Source organism: Cavia porcellus, unplaced genomic scaffold, assembly GCF_034190915.1.
Source record: "Cavia porcellus strain 051 isolate PalLab524CR breed Dunkin Hartley unplaced genomic scaffold, mCavPor4.1 scaffold_26, whole genome shotgun sequence".
In the NCBI taxonomy this organism is placed as follows: Eukaryota; Metazoa; Chordata; class Mammalia; order Rodentia; family Caviidae; genus Cavia; species Cavia porcellus.
In genome coordinates, this window is record NW_026947509.1 from 27,264,691 (window position 1) to 27,283,885 (window position 19,195).

Genomic DNA, 19,195 nt, shown 5'->3' on the forward strand with positions numbered 1-19,195 from the left:
AATTATTCGAGGGCCCCTGCTTTCCCTTTTGCTTTTAGCCTTCACAACTTAATCCTTAGAATATGATGACTCCTACCATCCTGGGTGACAGTACCAGGTGTCCAGAGCAGGGCATATCTCCACACTGACTCCCATCATCAGTCCCTGTTCCTCCTGCCTTACCCTATTCTACTGTCATCAGGGAAATTTACCAGGCCATTCTGTGATTGGCAGATGGCTTAGGGGGAGCACTTGCTTAGCATGGAGGAGGTCCTGGTTTGATCCTCAGCATAAGACACACAGTTTGGATCTCTGAACCAGATTGGGGCAGAGAGCAGCAGGAGAGAGTTACTGCAGCCTGGGGGAGACTGTGGAAATGCAGTCCTTTGCCAAGGAAACCAGCAGGTCCTGATGTCCCTGCAAACTGGCATAGAGAAAACAGCATGACAGCTTGGCAGCCACATCCATGTGCCAAGACAGCACTGCCCTGTCTAGAGCCACAGTTGCAAGTGGAGGCTCTACCCCTACCTTTAATAGACTGCACCCCTAGGGTCTGCCCACCTCCTGCACAAGTAGGTCAGGCAGGTGTGTCAAGTATGTATCACCCTGGTATCTTCCAGGTCAAGGACCTCTGAGGATTGTTAGCCTGGTCAGGACATTTCAGAGATGTCCATAGTCCTCTCCCACATGCCCACACGGGAAGTTTATGGCTATCAAGGTCTAGCTGGTGTGGTGGCACAGGCCTATCATCTCAGCACTTGGGAGCCACAGTAGGAGAATTTCAAGTTTCAGGCCAGTCTGGAATATGTCCTAAGAAATAAAAGCGAGCAAGAGAGAGAGAAATGTCTTTGAGTTACACCCAGGCAAGAGATCACAAAGGAGTGTGGGCGTCACAAAGGCTGTTTGCCACCTGATCACAACCCCTGTTCTGACATCTGATGAAAACACTTCAGAGCCAGTACTACCTACCCATCCCCCAGAAGAGAACTGGCCATCCCTTCCCAGGGCACTCACCTGACAACTGGCTACAGGTATCCCGGGGTATGCATGCAAAATACATGCAGTAGTGTAGCAGCCCCATCTCACCAAACCCTCCTCTTCCAGGGACGACCCCAGGTCTCACCTGGCTGGTGGTGTAAAGACAGTGCAACTCTCTTCACAACCAAGTTGTTTGTGGTATCAACACTGCTCAAGGGGAAATGTCCCAAGTCCCACTCAACTTGCTAGGTTTGTGTCCTCCCTGTTTTTTTTTTTTTTTTTTTATGGTACTGGAGCTTGAACCCAGGGACTTGTACAATAAACAAGTGCCACTAAGCTACTGCCCCACTTCCCACCTCCAACAAGTTCTTTAGGGAAGCCTGAACCCCAAGTGACTGTATCTGGGGACAGAGCTTACATGGAAGAAATAAAGTATGGTCCTACAACTGAGGCACAGTGATCCATTTGCCATGCAAACAAACCATGAGAAGGGAACTAAACATAAGTCAAAGAAGAGCCCAGCAGGCACCAAACTGGGGCTTCCAAGCTCTAGAACTGTGAAAAAGAAGCTGTTATATCCTGTTTGGGGGAAGGCCCAGAGCTCCTTCAGAGCAACCATGTATCCCCAGCATTCCCGTATGCACAGCCCTTCTCCAGGAACCTGGGGGCCACTTCTAACATGTCCTGCAGCGTAGCTCAGTGCTGCCCGACCTTCTTGAACATCCAACCAAGGAAAGGCTTGGGCCCAGTGAGCCCCAGTGCCCACAAAGTCCCCAAACAACTGTCCTCTGGTCAGCACCTGAGCCTCCAAAGCTGACACAAGGCACACATGCCACTTCTACCAAACCCAGGAAGGCCACACCAGCTTCCCACCATGACACTCTTCAAATGTTTGATCCAAAAAATACTTTATTTATTAAACAATATATCCATAATCTATAACATGATCCAAAAATACAGATATACATCTTTACATTATTTAATAAAAAGATTTACAATAGTATCTTTTTTTTTACAAAGGGGTCATAGATAACAATTTCTTGAAAATAAAACATGACATTCATGTTAAAGCTGCATCATATTTTTGGATGAAATATGGTAGAGGACACCACAAAGTACACACCAAGAACTTCACGGGTTGCTAGGGAGCATCTGCTTAGACTTCCTCTCAGCACAGGCAATCTTGTCACTAAACACCCAAGAATGTCTTACATCAATTGCTCCCTCACGGTCACACCCAGGACAAGGCAGATACCTGACAACAGGATCCAAGGCGAAGCTGCTTTCTGGACAGCATCACTGCTCAAGACCAAGATGGATCCTGAAGGGCTCCAAGGGACAGGTGAGGAGCAAGTGGCACTTCCCTGCCACGCATCAGCCCAGCTGATACTGTTCTGGCAATTACAGATCTGAGGGATCAGTTGAACCTTTTCTTCAATGCAGCTTCGTTTTTCCAAGAAAATGAGGAATTCCTCAAACTACAGACAGAGTGATCCATCTTCTTTGGAGCAAAGCATTCCTCAGAGGGGGATCCCATACCAGAGTGGCATGCAGGGTCTTTTAGTCGAAGAACCAGAATAAGCTCCATCGCCATCTAAGAGGAAAGACCCATCTGGCAGGTCTGGGGTCCAAGGCTAGGACCCAAGGATGGGGCCACCAGTCCTGTGGAGCAGCACTCATACAGCACCAGCCCCAGCTGAGCCAGGCCCATTCCAGGGTCTGTCCCATGCTCAGAACAGCAACAACAAGATAGGTGTGGTCAAACAACATTCCAGGGAGTGTTCCTGTTCTGTTCGTATTTTCTATGTCCTTTCCAAAGGTAGACGCATGTTGTTTTAATGATATAACTGGCAAAAATAAATAATAAAACTAAGCACAGAAACTTCTGAAAGGCCAAGTCAACACAGACCATGCACAGTGGCAAGCAGGCTGTGCCACACATAGGCAACACAGAAGCCCTCTCTCCGGGGCAGAGTGCCACCTGTCTCCAAGGACTTCAACAGAAGTGCTGTTCACCCACTGATTGTGAGTGGTGCATTGTAGAAGGACATGCAGGTGCTAAGCCAGCTGGGGCAACTATCTGGCAGTATCTGATCTGCCTCACAAGCTGCCTCACACAACAGTAAACAGAAACACAAAAAAATCTTCAGTGGATTCCCTAGCACCCCTCGGCACTAAAAAGTAACAAAGAAGAAAAAAATTCTTTCTCCACAATATTTAAACCCTTGTGTCCCAAAAAAAAGGAAAGGAAAGGAAAAGAAAGGAAAGGAAAGGAAAGGGAAAGGAAAGGAAGGGAAAGGAAAGGAAAGGAAAGGAAAGGAAAGGAAAGGAAAGGAAAGGAAAGGAAAAGGGAAAGGAAAGGAAAGGAAGGGAAAGGAAAGAACATTAAATTATAGAATTATAGCCAGGCATGGTGGTACATGGCTATAATCTCAGCATTCTGGGAGGCTGAGGCAAGAGCCCAGCCTGAGCAACTTAAGTGAGAAACCCTGTCCCAAAATTAAAAATTTGAAAGACAGCTGGGGACATAGCTCAGCACTCTTTGGGTTCAATCCCCAGTACTGCAAACAAAGCATATAAACAAAACATACAAACTAAGTTACAAAATAAAATGCATCTCTCATTTCAGCGCTCTGGCTAAGACTAAGCAGTCCTCTTCCTCCGAGGTTAGCTGGGGTATTTAGGAAGCTACTTCTGTTCGGTGGATCCCACAGGGATGAGCTGGGACCACCATCAACCATCCACTGCCCACCTACCTGTCCAGCACACACACCTGGGCAAGGTCATCACCCGCAACCCACTGCCCCAAAGCAGGGTGAGCCCAGCCCAGGGTTACTCTGGAGACTGTGTGCAAGGTCTCTGTGCTGAGAACACAAGCCTGGACTCCCCAGCCACAGGTCTTCTGAGGGCCTATCCTCATCTGTGAGCATGGGCCAAACACAGTACAGCACCATGAGGGGACCCTGCACAATACCTTCCTGCCATCTCCTGTCCTCAGTGGAACACCAGAATGAGGGCGAGACATTACCCAGGTGGCTATCCAAGAAACTAGTGCATACCCCCACTGAGGACAGAAACACTTTTCCATGGTTCTCTGGCACCGTGGATGGTGAGTATACAAGTGAATCTCAGACTACGGGTGTCTCAGAGGCCACACTGGAAGGACTATTGCAACACACTTCATCAGATCAAATGTGTGTATGTTCCCCAACTTCACCAAAGCTACCCCAACACTAGTTTGGCAAACAGTCACTAAATAGTATACTCTGGATTCCTCACTTCAGCCCAGAACCATTTCCAAACACAGCAGCCACCCACCAGGCTGCAGAACTGTCATCCTCTTGGGGAAAGCCGCAGGCCTGGCAGTGGGCAGCACAAGTTCCAAAGTCAGCCCCCAGGAGACAGACTCACATCACAGACACATAGACCCACAATTTTCATGCAGTTACACTAATTTCATCTTCACAGTAAAAACATTAGGGATTCCCAGAAAAACGGAAGGAACGTCAGCTGGCTGCCAGGACACCATGTGGTGGTGCTGGTCACAGTAAACAACAGCCTGGGCTAACAGGAGCGCTTACTCTGGCAAAGCATGGCAGCCAGAGTCCACGCTAAAGAGGCAGTGCGTGGTGGGGCAAGGCTACCTCCTCCCAGGAGAGGCAGCCCGGCCAGGACGGCAGCAGTGGCCTTGGCAAGGGCCTAGTCTAATGGTCAGGTCGGCTCAGGGATGATAGGTGTGCTCTCAGAGATCTGTGCATGGTCCCAGAGAACCACAGAGGCCACTCCAGTGGAGAGGCAGAGTGGTGGCAGTGTACCAGGTTACAATATGCATGACGCCTGGCTGCCCAAGTTCACAAGTGCCCACAGGGCGGTAGTTTCTTGTTTTAGGAAATATCCAGAATTACGACTGGCCACTCAGTTCTTAAATATCAGTCAAAACAAGGTAGTTTTAAAAATGAAAGAAAATATTGCAACATGAATGAAGGAATATATTAACTTGCTCTTCGACCTGGGCACACGGGCAGTCTTCCTTACTTCTTCTTCCTCTTTTCCTGAACACACCGTGGACAGAACCTGGGGAAAAAACACAAGGGTTGGCCTCTGCAACCCCCCTGCTAATACGGCCACCAGACTCCGCCACTAGGTCCAAAACAGGTGGACTGGAGAGACAGGGCTGGAGGACAGATGTCAAAACAGTAGGCACGACTACCTTACTTGTGATCAAGGGGATTAGTTGGTCCTCCCTGGCTAGCTGGGCACTGGGTTACTATGCCACTGTGGAGATGCACCCAGTCGAGCTGGACATGCCAAGAACCTCAATCCCAGGCCCCTGGCTCAGCTGGGCTGGGCCCTGCAACCTGCACAACTCACAAAGGCTGCTAGTGCTCTAGGTTGAATAAGCTCTGGAGCTGCTCATGACACACAGGGACATTACAAGAACTGTTGCATTCCCTGTGCAGGGGATGCTCACTAACATCACTTCGAGAGACCCCTGTAGGCAAGGCTTCCAGTGCAGGGAGAAGGAGGTGCAGGCCTGTGGGCGGCTGTGTTAGCAAGGAGCTGTCTCACTGCCAGGGAGATGCCCACTCGCATGATCTATAACAGGTCAGAGGACTGGGGTACAGCTCAGGGTAGAGCCTTCCTAGCACGCAGTTCTAGATTCCATTCTCAGCACCACAAAGGGGAAAAAAAAAAGAGAGAAAAGCCACAAACAAACTGCTGTGTTCTCTACTGGCTGCACATGGCACATGCTGTCCTACAGTTTCCAGCATGGAGGAGGCTGAACTACTTCTCTTGGAGACTCCAGCAGCACCACACACATGGGATTAGGTACCACAGTCACCTGTGCCCCCACAAGAGGGCTCGTACCACCGTAACAGGGCAGGAGCCTGGCACAATATGTCATCCACCCCCACTTTCCCTCTACAGTCCTTGTACCAAACACCAGAGGATAACTCACTTGCACTGACCGCATGTGGGTCTTCAAGAGGTTCTGGCCATAAGTAGGAGGGAAATATTCAGATGGCTGCCTTTCAAGAACATGCACCCATTTCCAGGTCACCCAAATCATGAAGTCTCAGGAACACCTTCACCAGGCACTGCCTGCTGAAGGCAAGGCTGGGTTGGCGTGTGCAAGTCCTCACACCACTTCTCAGGTAGTGGCCCTGGCAGAGAACCACAGGCCAACTGGTACTCTCCACCTGCTCCCTGACCTTCCCTGGGACAAGAACTTGCATTCTTCAACCTCATTTAAACTGACCTTTACCTCACTGCAGGGGCAAGACGGTTGTTCTTCAGGGCTGACAGGCACAAATCCAGATAAGCTCAACCTGCCAGGAGCCAGGACCAGTGCTCCAGTGACATTGTGCACCCAGCCACACCCAGAGTGCTGGACAAGCTGCCCATGGCCCTGTGGTCCAGCCCCCCACCCAGCCATCAAGAGCCTCCTCCATGGAAGCAGGCACTGGGCGCCCCACAGCACCCCCATACTGACCACTTTCCTTTGGGTTTCGTGGTGAGGTCCACACAGGCAAAGTGAAACCATTCGATTGGACACTGCAAAGCAAAGGACAGTGCAGTCACACCAAGAATACTACACACCAGACATGGGAAGAGTGGTACACACATACCCTCACCTCTGCCCACACCAGCCACACCATGGCCCACAGGACCCAGACTCACATCTGGATTGTCACAGCCAATCATCTCCCCATAGGACACCTGGTGGCACAAGCAGTACGTAGGCTCATTGGGGTCCACAGGCATGTCAAGCACATCAGAGGGGTGCACAGACAGGATGGTATCAGTGAACTCAGATCTGCAGAGGTAGCAAAGATGTCACACATGGTGGGAGCATCACTGTCTTCATTCCCATACACTGACTGCAAATATAAGGAAGCATCCGGGGACAACACACACATGGGTTTGCAGTGAGTCGCCGTTCTTAAGCTCATTCCAGCCACCTCACCATGGAAAGTGCTACCGGGGGTCTGTTACCATGGTGCATTTCCAACCAGAACCTCATACCTGAGACCAAACCCTGACAGCCACAGGGCCATGTGAACCATCAGCTGAAGAGATGTCATTTGACAAGGATAGCGGGGATGTAGCACAGCTGTTGTGGGTACAGACTCACATGGCACAGCTAATCCTGCTTGAGCCACAAGACCCTCCAGTCCCAGGCCCTCCAACAATAGGGTGCGCTGGACAAGGGGCGTTGTTGCTAAGAGCTGGCTCACCTCAGCCTCCATGTGGGGCAAAGCACTCTTCCCGTTGCCAGCTGACCCTGGGCAACCTGCCTACTCCCCTCCCTCACCTTGCCAACCTGACCCAAAACCTCTCTTCTCTGAGAAAGCTGGGTTCTCCTGTGCCCAGGCTACCATGAACCTCCATAGGCACTTGTACCCCAAAATCACAGATCTCAACAGCTCCTTAAGTCTCAGGAATTTGTCATCCCTCCAGTGGGCCTCCTGCTGGCAGAGGTGACTTCTAACACACGCTGTCCTTGTTTCTCCAGCCCCAGTAGACATCTGAATATCGAGTCACACCCTGTCTGGAACTCCACCACAGGCCATGTTCCAAACGTGTGGCCACCACAATGCACCTATACATCACACCATGGGCCAGTGCCACCTGCACCCCAGAAGACACTCATAATCCCAGTGTTTGGAAGGCTGAGGCAGGAGGGTTACAAGTTTGAACCTATCATGGGCAGTTTAGTGAGACCCTGTCTCAAATAAAATTTATAAATTTTATTTGAGAATGTAGCTTAGAGCTCCCTGGGTTCAGTCCCCAGGACTAAGAAAACAAAGTTATCTAGAAAATCCCACAATTATTTGGAAATCAAAACACATACTTACACATAAACTTTATATAAAGGAAAGTCAGAATGAAAATTTTTAAGTATTTTAAATAAAATAAAATTAAAATCCAGGTAAATTGTGGTGGTGCATGCCTACAATCCCAGCTACTGAGAAGGGTGAGGTAGGAGGACTGCTAGTTCAGAGCCAGCACAGGTAATACACTTAGGTCCTGTCTCAAAATAAACAATGAAATAAGGGCTAAGCATGATGGTGCACACCTGTTATCCCAGCACTAAAGAGGCTGAACCAGGAGGATCACTGAAAGTTTGAGGTCAGCCTAGGCTACAAAGTGAATGCAAGGCCAACCTAAACTGCATAGTGAGATGCTGTCTCAAAAAGACAATAATAATAATAAAATAAAATAAAATAAATAAGGCCCAGGGATGTATCTGAGAATACCTACCCAGCATGCACAAAGCCCTGGGTTTAATCCCCAGTATCACAAAGAAAGAAACAAAAAAGGAAAGGGAGGACAGGAGGGAAGCAGGGAAGGAGAGAGGACCTGAAAACTTCTAGAACTGATTGGATGCAACATGGAACTACACATGAAACTTGGAATATTTCACTGGAATTTAATTCCTCTTAATATCATCCACTTAAATGGTTCAATGGGGACTGGAGATGTAGCTCAGTAGTGGAGTATTACTGCCATGTGCAAGGCCTTGGGTTTGATCCCTAGCACCATACACACAAAAAATAGTAATAAAATAAAAGGTTAAATAAAAAAGCCTGGCATGGTGACACAAACCTGTGGCCCAAGCTACTCAAGAGGCTGAGGCAGGAAGATGGTTTGAGACCTAAAGTTCAGTGTTACCCTGAGGAATACAATAAGACTTTACTTCAAAAAAATAAAGTAAGTGTATGTTAGATAAAACCAGTAAGAGTACTATGTGGGAATACACACCTGAGAAACAGGACACTAAAGGAACAACAAGAAACCTGCTCTAGGAGTGTAGACTGTGTTGATCCGGGATACAGGGAGAAAGTTAGTGGCGGGGGGGGGGGGGGGGACTGCTGGTCACAGAGCAGGTGACAGTCACAGAGTAACTCACTGCCCTAGGGACTGTTGTGAGGCTCTCACATCCACACACTACTTGGAAATATAAGGATGTTGGGGTTCTTTTTTAAGATAAGTATTTTGGCTGGGGACCCCACATGACCATGGCAAAGGCCTGGGTTCCATACTGCACCAAAATGCAGAAAAAGTAAATGCCGAGTTTAATGATTAGGACTCTCCCCTCTTTTCCACATTTCTGTCAAGAAAAAGAAGCCTGAAGACCTCTCCCTAACTGTCAGGCACCTACCACAGCCTACTGGCAGGCACCACATTTTTTTTAGTCTAAATGCTGCTTCAGCCAAGCATGGTGGTGCACACCTGTAATCCCAGCATTCAGGAGGCTGAGGCAGGAAGATCACTGTGAGTTCAAGCATGGGCTCCACAGTGTGCTCAAGACCAGTGTGAACAACATACCAAGACCCTGTCTCAAAAAACCAAAACAACAAACATAATCCCAATAGATGAACACAAACTCAGCACTTGTATGTGGCCAGCAACACTAATGCACCCTCCTATCACACAAGACCAAGAACAAAACTTGCAGCATCAGACCACTCTTGGGGACACTGGCAGCCGCCAGTCATCCTAAGGACAGACAGGCTGTACATACGAAGTGCCAGGCAGAGCTGCAGTAGCTAACAAGCACCCCTTGAACTCATAGCCCCACGCGCGCACCAGCACATTTCCAGGAGCCGGTAAGTGCCTCACCCTCCTTTATGCTTCTTCTTCTTTGGGGTGTCTTCTTCTGATGTCCTCCGGCCTCGGCCACGGGAGCCTCTTTTCTCTTTCTGACTCCGACCTTCTAAGAAACAGTAACAACCCACATTATTTCCACAAAACTCATTGAAGCAGGACAAGTCACTCAAACATGGTATTCACCTCCAAGTCCTTGATACATTTATTAGACAAAACTCCTCAAAACCCCATAGTTAGTAACAGTAAAACAAAGGAAACATCAGCAGACTTGCTTTTCAACCCCCGGCCTCCAGAGCTTTCAAAGTCACTGCCGTCCATCTTGTCCTTCAGGTCTGCCTCAAAGCGAGCCAGGTCTGCATCGAGCCTCCGGATGTGCTTATCCACCTGCGGAGGGACACTCGCAGGTGACTTCCCAAGAATCGCGAAGCCACCTGGGAACCTGCACCACACTGAGGAACCCCAGAAGGTACCTGCTGCCCTCTCACTGTGACCTCCCCAGCCCACCTCCAGCACAACACAGTGAGCAAAAACAAGGAAAAACCAAGAATGCATGAAATGACAAGAAAGAAAGTTGCAATATCTTGAGAAATACATCTGAATAAGGGGTAGAAACATTTAATCCTAGGCCTCAACCTAAAATCTGAAGAACACACAGTCTCAAAAAATAAACAAACAAACAAAAAAAAAACCACAAGAAATCCCTCCATGGGCCTCTGGAAGGAAAAAAAAAAAACAACACAGCACAGTCAAGCAACAAGATGAACACCCTACCAAGCAGCCACATGGACCTCTGAGCACACAGTCCTGGCTGTCATCAGGGCCCTCACAGCTAACTAAACAGAAAAAGCAGTCCACAGTGGGAGAGCCACTGCCTGTTTGGGTCTAGAAGTAATCTCTAAACCCAAACTTCACAGGGCCTGGGGATAGCCCAGGAACAAAGCAGACTACTCCATCAGAAGGGCCACCAGAGTAGGACATCAAAAGCACAGGGGCAATAACTTTTCCTTCTCAGATGCCACTCAGGGGTACTGTAAAACAATAGCCTGATGCCACTGGGTGAGTCTAAGTGATCAATTCTACAATTTTATCTATAGCTGACAAAAACAAAATGTCGCATAACACCACAAAGCCAAGGGCTCAGAGATGGGGTATTTTTCCTTCTCAGATGCCACTCAGGGGTACTGTAAAACAATAGCCTGATGCCACTGGGTGAGTCTAAGTGATCAATTCTACAATTTTATCTATAGCTGACAAAAACAAAATGTTGCATAACACCACAAAGCCAAGGGCTCAGAGATGGGGTATAGGCAGAATGCTTGCCTATTGTAGGTTCCCAGCACAACAGAACAGAAAGCAAAAACACAATGACTCAACAAACAAACAAACAAAAGGAGCCCAGAAAGCCAAATCACAGGCCTGGTCCCAAGTAAAGGGTTCCTAACATGGACTCTGCTGGAAGCATCACCAGGAGCCACTCCCACCATCCCTGCACCTCAGCCCCAGCCAGCACCTCACCATCTCATAGGTCTGCATGGCCAGCTGCACCTTGTCATCGCTGTATTCCTTGCACTTGCTGTAGGCACTCTGGATCTTCTGCAGGTGCTCCACACGCTGGTCCGGGGACAGAGTCTTCACAGTAGAAATGTACTCTGCTGCCAGCATGTCAATCTCCGCTTTCTTATCTGGCAGAGACACAGGTAAGAAGCTGGCCCCCACCCAGGACACACCACATGTCACCGGGGTAACAGCCGACTCTGCAAGAGGTGGACAAGCACAAGCCAGGCTGCTGCTATCAGCAGAGGCACTGGCCTGGAACAGGCCCAGTTAGGCATTGTCTGCCAAGTGATCACAGTACCCTCTATGACTATCCAGCATCATCTAGACACTAAATCATGTGGTCGCACTGGTAGTACTGCTCTCACATTCATACCCCAAAGACAGCTGTGCACTTGGGAACCAGAAGACACATGGAAAAACACTCATGATCACAAAACACAGTGGGCCACTCTCTGTTCAATGCTCAATAAGACCAGAAAGCAAACTATATACCTCACACACAGAGTGCCACCAGCAGTCCACAGCATAGCCACACATAGCTCTGTGGGTCAGTCCCACGAAAGCACAAATCAGGGAATCCTGCTATACCCTTTCCACTAATACCCATGCCAGATCCACGTAAAGTGGCACACTCCTGTGATTCCAGCAAGGAGGGAGGCAGAAGCAAAAGAATGGGAGTTCAAAACCTATCAGGAAACTCAGGAAGACTGTGTCGCAAAATAATAATAACAGCTGAGGGTGTAGCTCAGGGCACGAGCAGCCCTGGGTTTGATCCATAGCACCACAAGACACAGCCCTAAGCTCCTGCTGAGAGTGAGCATCTCAGTCACAGGTAGGAAAGATCATCAGGACCTCAATTCAGTGACATGACATGGAAGGCACACAGCCTTCAGGTGCCAGGCACCCTCTCTCTACCTAGGAAGCAGGTCTGACAGAGGTCTGACTAGAGGCATCTACTAGCCCATCTGTAAGCCTTCACAGCTCTTCATTCATAAATACCCCATTTCACAACAGGCAGCTCAAGTCCCAGGATGCTGCACCTACATGAAGCCACAGCACCTCACTGGCAAACACAGATCCAGCACAACATACAAGAAAAGTCCCACAGGGAATCACACTATCGTGAACTCACAACATCAGGGAAAAGAGATTCCAAACGCTTCTGAACAGTAAAGATCCCCTTATTCAAAGGATCGAGAATTCAAGAGGTGTCAGACTTCCCAAAAGCAGTATGGAAGCTGGAAGTGAGCCCAATGATGCTGTCCACACTGACAAAAGCTCATCTGCTTGTACTTCTGCTTCAGCCTCCTGAGTAGCTGGGATCACAAATTTTTCAACAGAAAAAGAAAGACAACAGGCTGAAAAGACAACAGCTAAGAAGCTATGATGTCAGTGATGTGACATTCAAGAATCCAAGAAACCATACCTGACTCTATAGGACATGAGGTCATGTGGGTGACAGTACTACACCAAGTCCCCTCCAGAACCTCTGCCAAGTGCATGTCCCCTGCAGCCTCCCTGACCTTGGGAACTGCTGGTCTGGCTGAACCTACCTTCTGTCCTCTGATCCAGCTCCCGCATCAGCTGGAAGTTCCTCTGAAGTTCACAGGGAAGGTTTTCGATGCCTGAAACAGACATGGAATTCCTATTTCTCCCTGAAGCAGGAAAAAATCTTCCCCCAAGGCCTCATGTCTAGAGTCTATGGTACTGGACCACTCTCTTCTATTTCTGTGCAAGGGAACAGTATGAATTAAGGCTTCTTTTCAGGGCCTGGTATGACCAGTGCCAACAGCCAACAATCATACTTCAGGTGTGGCCAGAAGCTACAGGAGTTGAGGTGGCACATATCCAGTTTGTTAATAGAGGGGGAGACAGCCGTGACTCCTGGCCTAGGTCTCCACTTCTATAGGTCACCCTAAAAAAGGAGAACTATCTTCTGTGAGGCACAAGGCTCTCCCTGATCCGCCCTACTTTGCCCTGAGGTTGATGCTATCCTAGAGTACCTGGTGCAAGTATGGGTGTATGCTCTGGACTACTTTAGACACACAGGAGCTGCCATGCAGATGTAACTGTACAACTGAAGAGCTCAATTCCTCTCCCTCCTCTCCCTCTTCTTCTTCTTTTGTTAAAGTTCTGGGGGACTTAACCCCAGACCTTTACAGTGAGCTACAACCCTTTTTAATTTTTATTAAGACAGGTTCTTGCTAAGTCACCAAGTTGCCCAGGCTGGGATCAGACTTGGTAGCCTCCTGCCTCAGCCTCCCAGAGTGCTGAGATGGCAGGCATGCACCACCACACCTTGTGAAACTCAATTTTTAACTTTACAGTAGCTAAATATACCCTATGGTTAGTGGTGACCTTTCAAGGAAGGGAGTGATGCCCATGCTGCTGCCTGACAGCACTGCACCCCTCTATCTGGCATATGGACAACAGGCTCCCTGATCCCATCCTGCCATCATTTGCTCTCCACAACCCAGATCTGATCTTACAAATCTTTTGCTTCAAGCACCATGGTTTTCCCAGCTGTCCTAGAAGTCCTGCATACTCCTGTCCAGCCTTAGCTCGCCAGCCCTGGCCAGTGGAACCTCTGCCCACCGCTGGACTTCATTCACCCTGCATCGCTGGAGATTTAACTATGCGCTCATTCTCAGCCCTTACTCTTTTGTAAACTTTTCAAAACCCGTGCACCACCTTACAGTGAGCTGCGGTAACACTAGCTGCAGGCTCTAGCCCAACAATGCACGCAGCAGGTGCTTGGCGCTTGAGAGCCACCAGAACACCTTCACATAGGGAGTAGTGAGCTCACTTTGAACCTGCTAGGAGGTCCGTCGAGTGGGCACTGGGACAAGAAACGGGCTCTCTTGGCATCTCCCACCCTGGGGCGCCCACTCCTCTGACCTAGCCAAGACTGCAACGCGTATGACAGAGCTGGATATCCCTTGGGGGACCCTCATGTTCCCCCCGGACCTCATTTCCTCTCTGCAGAGAGCAGAAAACAATCACTCAGATCTCTGGGGGCCCAGTCCGGCTCTCGCAGATACAGTGAGGGGTCAGCCCGCCTCACTGGACGTCCCTATACAAACACGCAGCAACAGCACCCAGGCAGCGGGAAGACACCCGGGCCGAAGCAGCAAGCTGTGAGCAGCCCAAGGCACAGGGGTACGCCCAGCCTGCGGCGCAGAGGCGGGACCAGATGGGGGCGGAGCGATCTCAAGCCCCGCCCCTCCGTGACGCACCTGGAATTGGCGCGACCGAGGCGGCGGGACCCCGCGCCGCGCCCCCCGCGACCGCCCCTCCCTGTGGCCGACCGACCGCCCGGGCCTGCGCCCTGCCGCCCCCGCCTCCCGGTCGCCGGTCCCCGAGGCCCACACGCGGGCTGCGGCGTGCGGGGGACGGCGGAGGCGGCGCGGGCGGGCGCGGGCAGCGGCACAGTGCGGCGCTTACTGTCCAGGTAGTGCTCCAAGTACATGGCGGTCGCCATCTTCGCCGGCCGCGCTCGGGGTCTGCGCGCGGGCGGTGTCGCGGAGGGCGGGGCGGAGCGGTGCTCACTATTCATGAGCCGCGTTTGCCCATTGGCTCGTGATGGGGGCGGGGCGAGGTGGGTCCGCCCCCCCACTTCCGGCGCGCGCGGGGAGTAAAGCACCGCGACCTGAAGCGTGCTCGGGTTCAGGCAACAGTTCCTGTCCCGGCAGTCGCTCTGGTCCCAGAGCATAGCCCAACGCCCGCTTCCCGGCGCGAGCCCAGTAGGTCTTAGGCCAGGACGCGCCGCAGGTTCATTCCCAGACCTCGCAAGGCCCCTGCCGGCGCCTGTGCGCTGCCGAACCCCAGTTTGCCTCAGTCTGTCCGCGAGGGGGCCCCCGCGCCTCGCACTCTGCAGGTGCCTCAGCAGTTCAGTGTCGCGACTGCGTATAAGTGCACGCTAAAACGCCTCCAAGCCCATGTTGGGGGGTGAGAGCGCTCCTTCTACCTAGAGCCTCTGCGCAGTCATCGCCGGCCAGTGCTCATTGCTCCGTCGTTTCGCCCCCAGACCCGTACTGGAACCGAGGCGTGGTGTCGCACGTCTTGGGAAGGTGGCCATTTGCCAGCTTCCAACCCTGCCTCTCCTTATAGTTATCGCGTGTGCGCCAGGGTATAGGATCCCCTTCGAGGGACTGCTGCCCCTGAATGGATCCAGGACACCACAGCCCTACATGCCACCTACATTCTTTCCCTCCGCGGTGCAGGGGTGTGGTTGTACAAGTTAGCATAACCCCCCAGAAGCAGGAGTTGCATTATTTAAAATGTGTTGTTTAAAATCCCCACCATCGCAAGGAAAAAAAGTGCATTTTTAATGGGGTTGGGATTGTGGTTCAGTGGTACAGTGAGGCCCTGCATTTGATCCCCAATCGAAAATAAAATGCATTTTATCTTACCTAGCGTTGACCCTCCCCCTAAATCTCAAATACTGAAAACTACAAAAACTTTTTCATTTGTTTGTTGCAGTACTAGGAATGGAACTCAGAGCCTTTGCACTGTTACTTCCCTAGCCCTTTTCTTCTTCTTCGTCTTCGTCTTTTTCTTCCTCCTCTCTTCTTCCTTTTTTTCTTTCCTTCTTCTCCTCCTTCTCCTTTTTTTTTTTTTTTTTTTTTGGTGGAGCCAAACTACTACTACTGCAAACTACTAAGTTATGCAAGCTGAAATGTAACTTGAGACCCTTCTGCCTCAGCCACCCAGAGTGATGGAATTGCAGGTGTGTACCACCATGCCTGATTTTATTGTTCTTGATGATTCTGTGCTCATTATAAAAATTCAAACTATAGGGGCTGGAGGTTTAGCTCAGCGGCATAAGCGCCTGCCTTGCAAGCAGGCAGTTGTGAGTTTGATCCCCGGTACCGATAAAAAGGAAAAAGACAAAAAAAAAAAAAAAAAACTATAGAAACTTAAAACCACATAATCCCAGCACTCAGGAAGCTGAGGCAGGGGGATCACCATGAGCTGGAAGTCAGTCTGGGTTACTTAGTGAGTTCAAGATAAGCCTGAACCATATAGTGAGACTCTGTCTCAAAACAAAAAGAAACAAACATGGTCCTTGGTCATGTTCAGCTTTATGTCTAGATGTTAGCAGCTTGGGTAGGTATTCCTGGACCCACCTTATTCCCAATGAAAAAGCAAACACAGAACTTCACACTGTCTGCTTTTTGCTTAAGTAGCTACATGTTATTATTAATAAACTTTTTTCAAGCAGTAGGGGTTTTCTGAAAATCTGAAGAGAAACTAGAGTTCATGTGTCTAAGGCCAGCCTGAGCAATTTAGTGAGATCCTGTATTAGGAAAGCTGCAGATGTAACTTAGTGGTAGAGCTCTTGTCTAGCATACAGCAGCGCTTGAGTTTGACCCCAGTGCTGCAAAAGAATTTTTAAAAATAAAAATAACTTACCTTCTAGTGGTAGTGTGACAGCAAACAAAAACACCGAAACAACACCCAGGATTTGAAGGCAGATTTATTTGACATCAATGGGCATTGATTTTGGGATCATTCCCAAATATCAGGCCTCATTTCTGGTGGTCTAGGGCTTTTATCTGATGCATAGCAGGAAGCACAAAGGCAAGACAGACAGTCTGGAATTTCTGATTAGCTAGCAGGGTGAGATCAACTGGAGGCTAGACTAATGATCATCAGTTACAATCAGACATCCTGCATGTTTGTTACCCTGTCATGGTTAAGGGGTCAAGAAAGTAATTACAGAGCCACAACATAGTTACAGAGCTAGGCAGTTTCAAAAAGCACAATTTCTGTATAGTTTTTCCCTTTCTGTAACATCACAATTGATGAAACAATACTGGTACATTGTGGTGTGTTACTCCTTGACAGTGCATGTCAAGTGTTCCCCATTATAGCATCTTTATGGATTGGCTTGGTTTGGTTTTGTTTCCTTTTCATAGGCGTCTCCCTCTGTAGTTTAGGCTGCCTTTGAACTCAGAGCAATCCTCCTGCTTCAGCTTCCTGAGTGCTAGGATTACAGGCATGCACCACTACACCTGGATCATTACAGCATTTTACAGAATGATTTCACCTCCCTAAAAATCTATGATGCCAGGTGCTCAATCCTGTAATCCCAGCACTCTGGAGGCTGAGGCAGGAGGATTATCACAAATTCAAGGTCTACCTGGAATACACAGAGTTTAACAATAGCGTGAACTACATAATGATATTTTTATCTCCCCAAAAAATGCTATTTTACTTTATAGTCTCTATAGTTTTGCTTTTTTTCCTGGAATGTCATGTTGCTGGAGTCATAGTATATGTACCCTTTTCAGATTAGCTACTTTTACTTACCATTGTGCATTTTGAGTTTCTTTTTGTGATTTAGTATCTCATTTCTTTTAAATCTGAAATTTACTCCACAGTGTATGATACACTTGTTTACCCATTCACCTAGTGAGCAATATGTTGATTACTTCCAACTTTTGACAACTGTGAATAGAGCTGTTACCATCATTTGTGAGCAGGTTTTCCTATGGATGTGGTTTTCAACTCATCTGGGTAAACACTGGCCATATGGTTAAGTGCCTGCAGTTTTGTAAAGCACTGCCAATCTATCTCCTAAAGTGATCATACTTAGCAGGCAGCAACTAAGGAAAGGGCTGGCAAACAATCCACCTTCTGAGTTTGACTAGCCAGGTCAGGGCAACTAAACACAACAAAAAACTGCAACCAGGCTACTTGGCTCTTTTTGCTGGCCAGCTTCCACCCCATGGAGCATCTTTTCTTTTATCTTTCAAATAAAGCTTTGTTCTTGCTACTACTTTGCGTATCCTGCTCCATTTTTTGTTTAGGACATGAAGAACCTGTGTGTTCCCATCAGCAGGGAAGAAGAGTTGCTCCATATACTTGCCAGCATCTGCTGTTGTCAGCTCTGGGTTTGGGCCATTTAAATACACAGGGTCTCATTGCTCTTTTAATTTGCAATTTTTTTTTTTTTTTTTTGGTACGGGAATTGAACTTATGACCTCACACCTGCCAGGCAGGTGTATGTGCTGCTGAGCCAAATACCTGGTCCTAATTTGCAATTTCTAATAACATTGACCGGGGGCACCTTTTCGTATGTTTATTTAGCATCTGAATATCTTCTTTAATGAAGTGTCTGTCATTTCAGATTTCTGTCCATTTTTTAATTGGGTTATTCATTTTCTGATTGTTGAGTTCAGTCACCCATTTTTCTACTCCTTACATTATTTTTCTTTGTTCTATAATGAGGGCTAAACCCAAGGGCACTGTACCACTGAGCTGCGTCCTTATCTCTTTTTAATTTTTTGCTTTGAAACACAGTCTCCCTAAGTTGCCCAGGCTCACCTCAAACTTGTGATGCACCTGCTTCACCTTCATGAATATTGATGACAGTCATTCACTACCATGACCTTCAGAAGTGGTTAGTGTGGAACTGTTTTCTCAGGAATTTTCAGTCCAAAGAGTATTGCTCTATGTTTTGAGGTTCCAGGCATTGAACAGAGGGCTTCTTGTCTGCTAAGCAAGTGCTCTACCACTGAACTATACCCCCAGCCCCTCCAATTTTTCATTCACATAAATAATGCAGCTTGCACAAGCTGTTTGTACATAGCTAGCTGGGTCTACCCACTCCAGTTAACTATTGCTGTGAAACAGACCACCTGGAAACTTCAAGGTTTAAAGAAACCATTTTCTGTGCGTAGTTTCCTGAGGCAGGGCTCCAGTGTGTGGTTCTTCAGTCCTGTGGGATTGCAAAGGAGACTAGAGCACCACATGCAGCTCGTGATCTTCCGAGTGCGGGGATTACAGGCATGTGCCACCACAAAATAATTTATTCATTTCCATTTGTTTTTTGGTGATGCTGGGAATCAAACCCAGGGTCTGGACTATGCTAAGCATGTAATCTACAGAGCTACATCACAGGCCACATAGCAGATTTTAAGTGCTGACTCTTTCAAATATTCAGGGGAAAGATTATACTTACTGACACTCCCATGAATGAACCAGCCCTTAAATTTCATCAGGTTTCTATAAAAAAAAAAAAAAAAAAAAAAAAAAAAAAACTACCCAGGTGTGGTGG

The 19,195-nt window shown here is 48.6% G+C and overlaps 1 protein-coding gene across 7 annotated transcripts; it reads right to left on the reverse strand.

Moving 5' to 3' along the window:
• Positions 1-1,848: 1,848 nt before the first annotated feature.
• Ing5 (inhibitor of growth family member 5) lies at positions 1,849-14,713 on the reverse strand. Of its 7 annotated transcripts, none has more exons than XR_010043412.1 (9): positions 14,575-14,713; positions 12,684-12,755; positions 11,089-11,327; positions 9,846-9,957; positions 9,586-9,679; positions 6,640-6,775; positions 6,452-6,513; positions 5,918-6,287; positions 1,849-5,031 (listed from the first exon to the last, which is right to left on the reverse strand). XR_010043412.1 is itself a non-coding variant. In XM_063236959.1 (9 exons), coding segments are annotated over exons 1-8 (828 nt in total). In that variant the 5' UTR covers positions 14,687-14,713; the 3' UTR covers positions 1,849-5,031; positions 5,918-5,949. The 7 variants fall into 7 exon arrangements, 6 of the variants coding, with proteins under 6 accessions (XP_063093029.1, XP_063093025.1, XP_063093026.1 ...); XM_063236959.1 differs by having other exon boundaries at positions 5,918-5,950; XM_063236955.1 differs by having other exon boundaries at positions 6,218-6,287.
• Between the last annotated feature and the right edge of the window lie 4,482 nt (positions 14,714-19,195).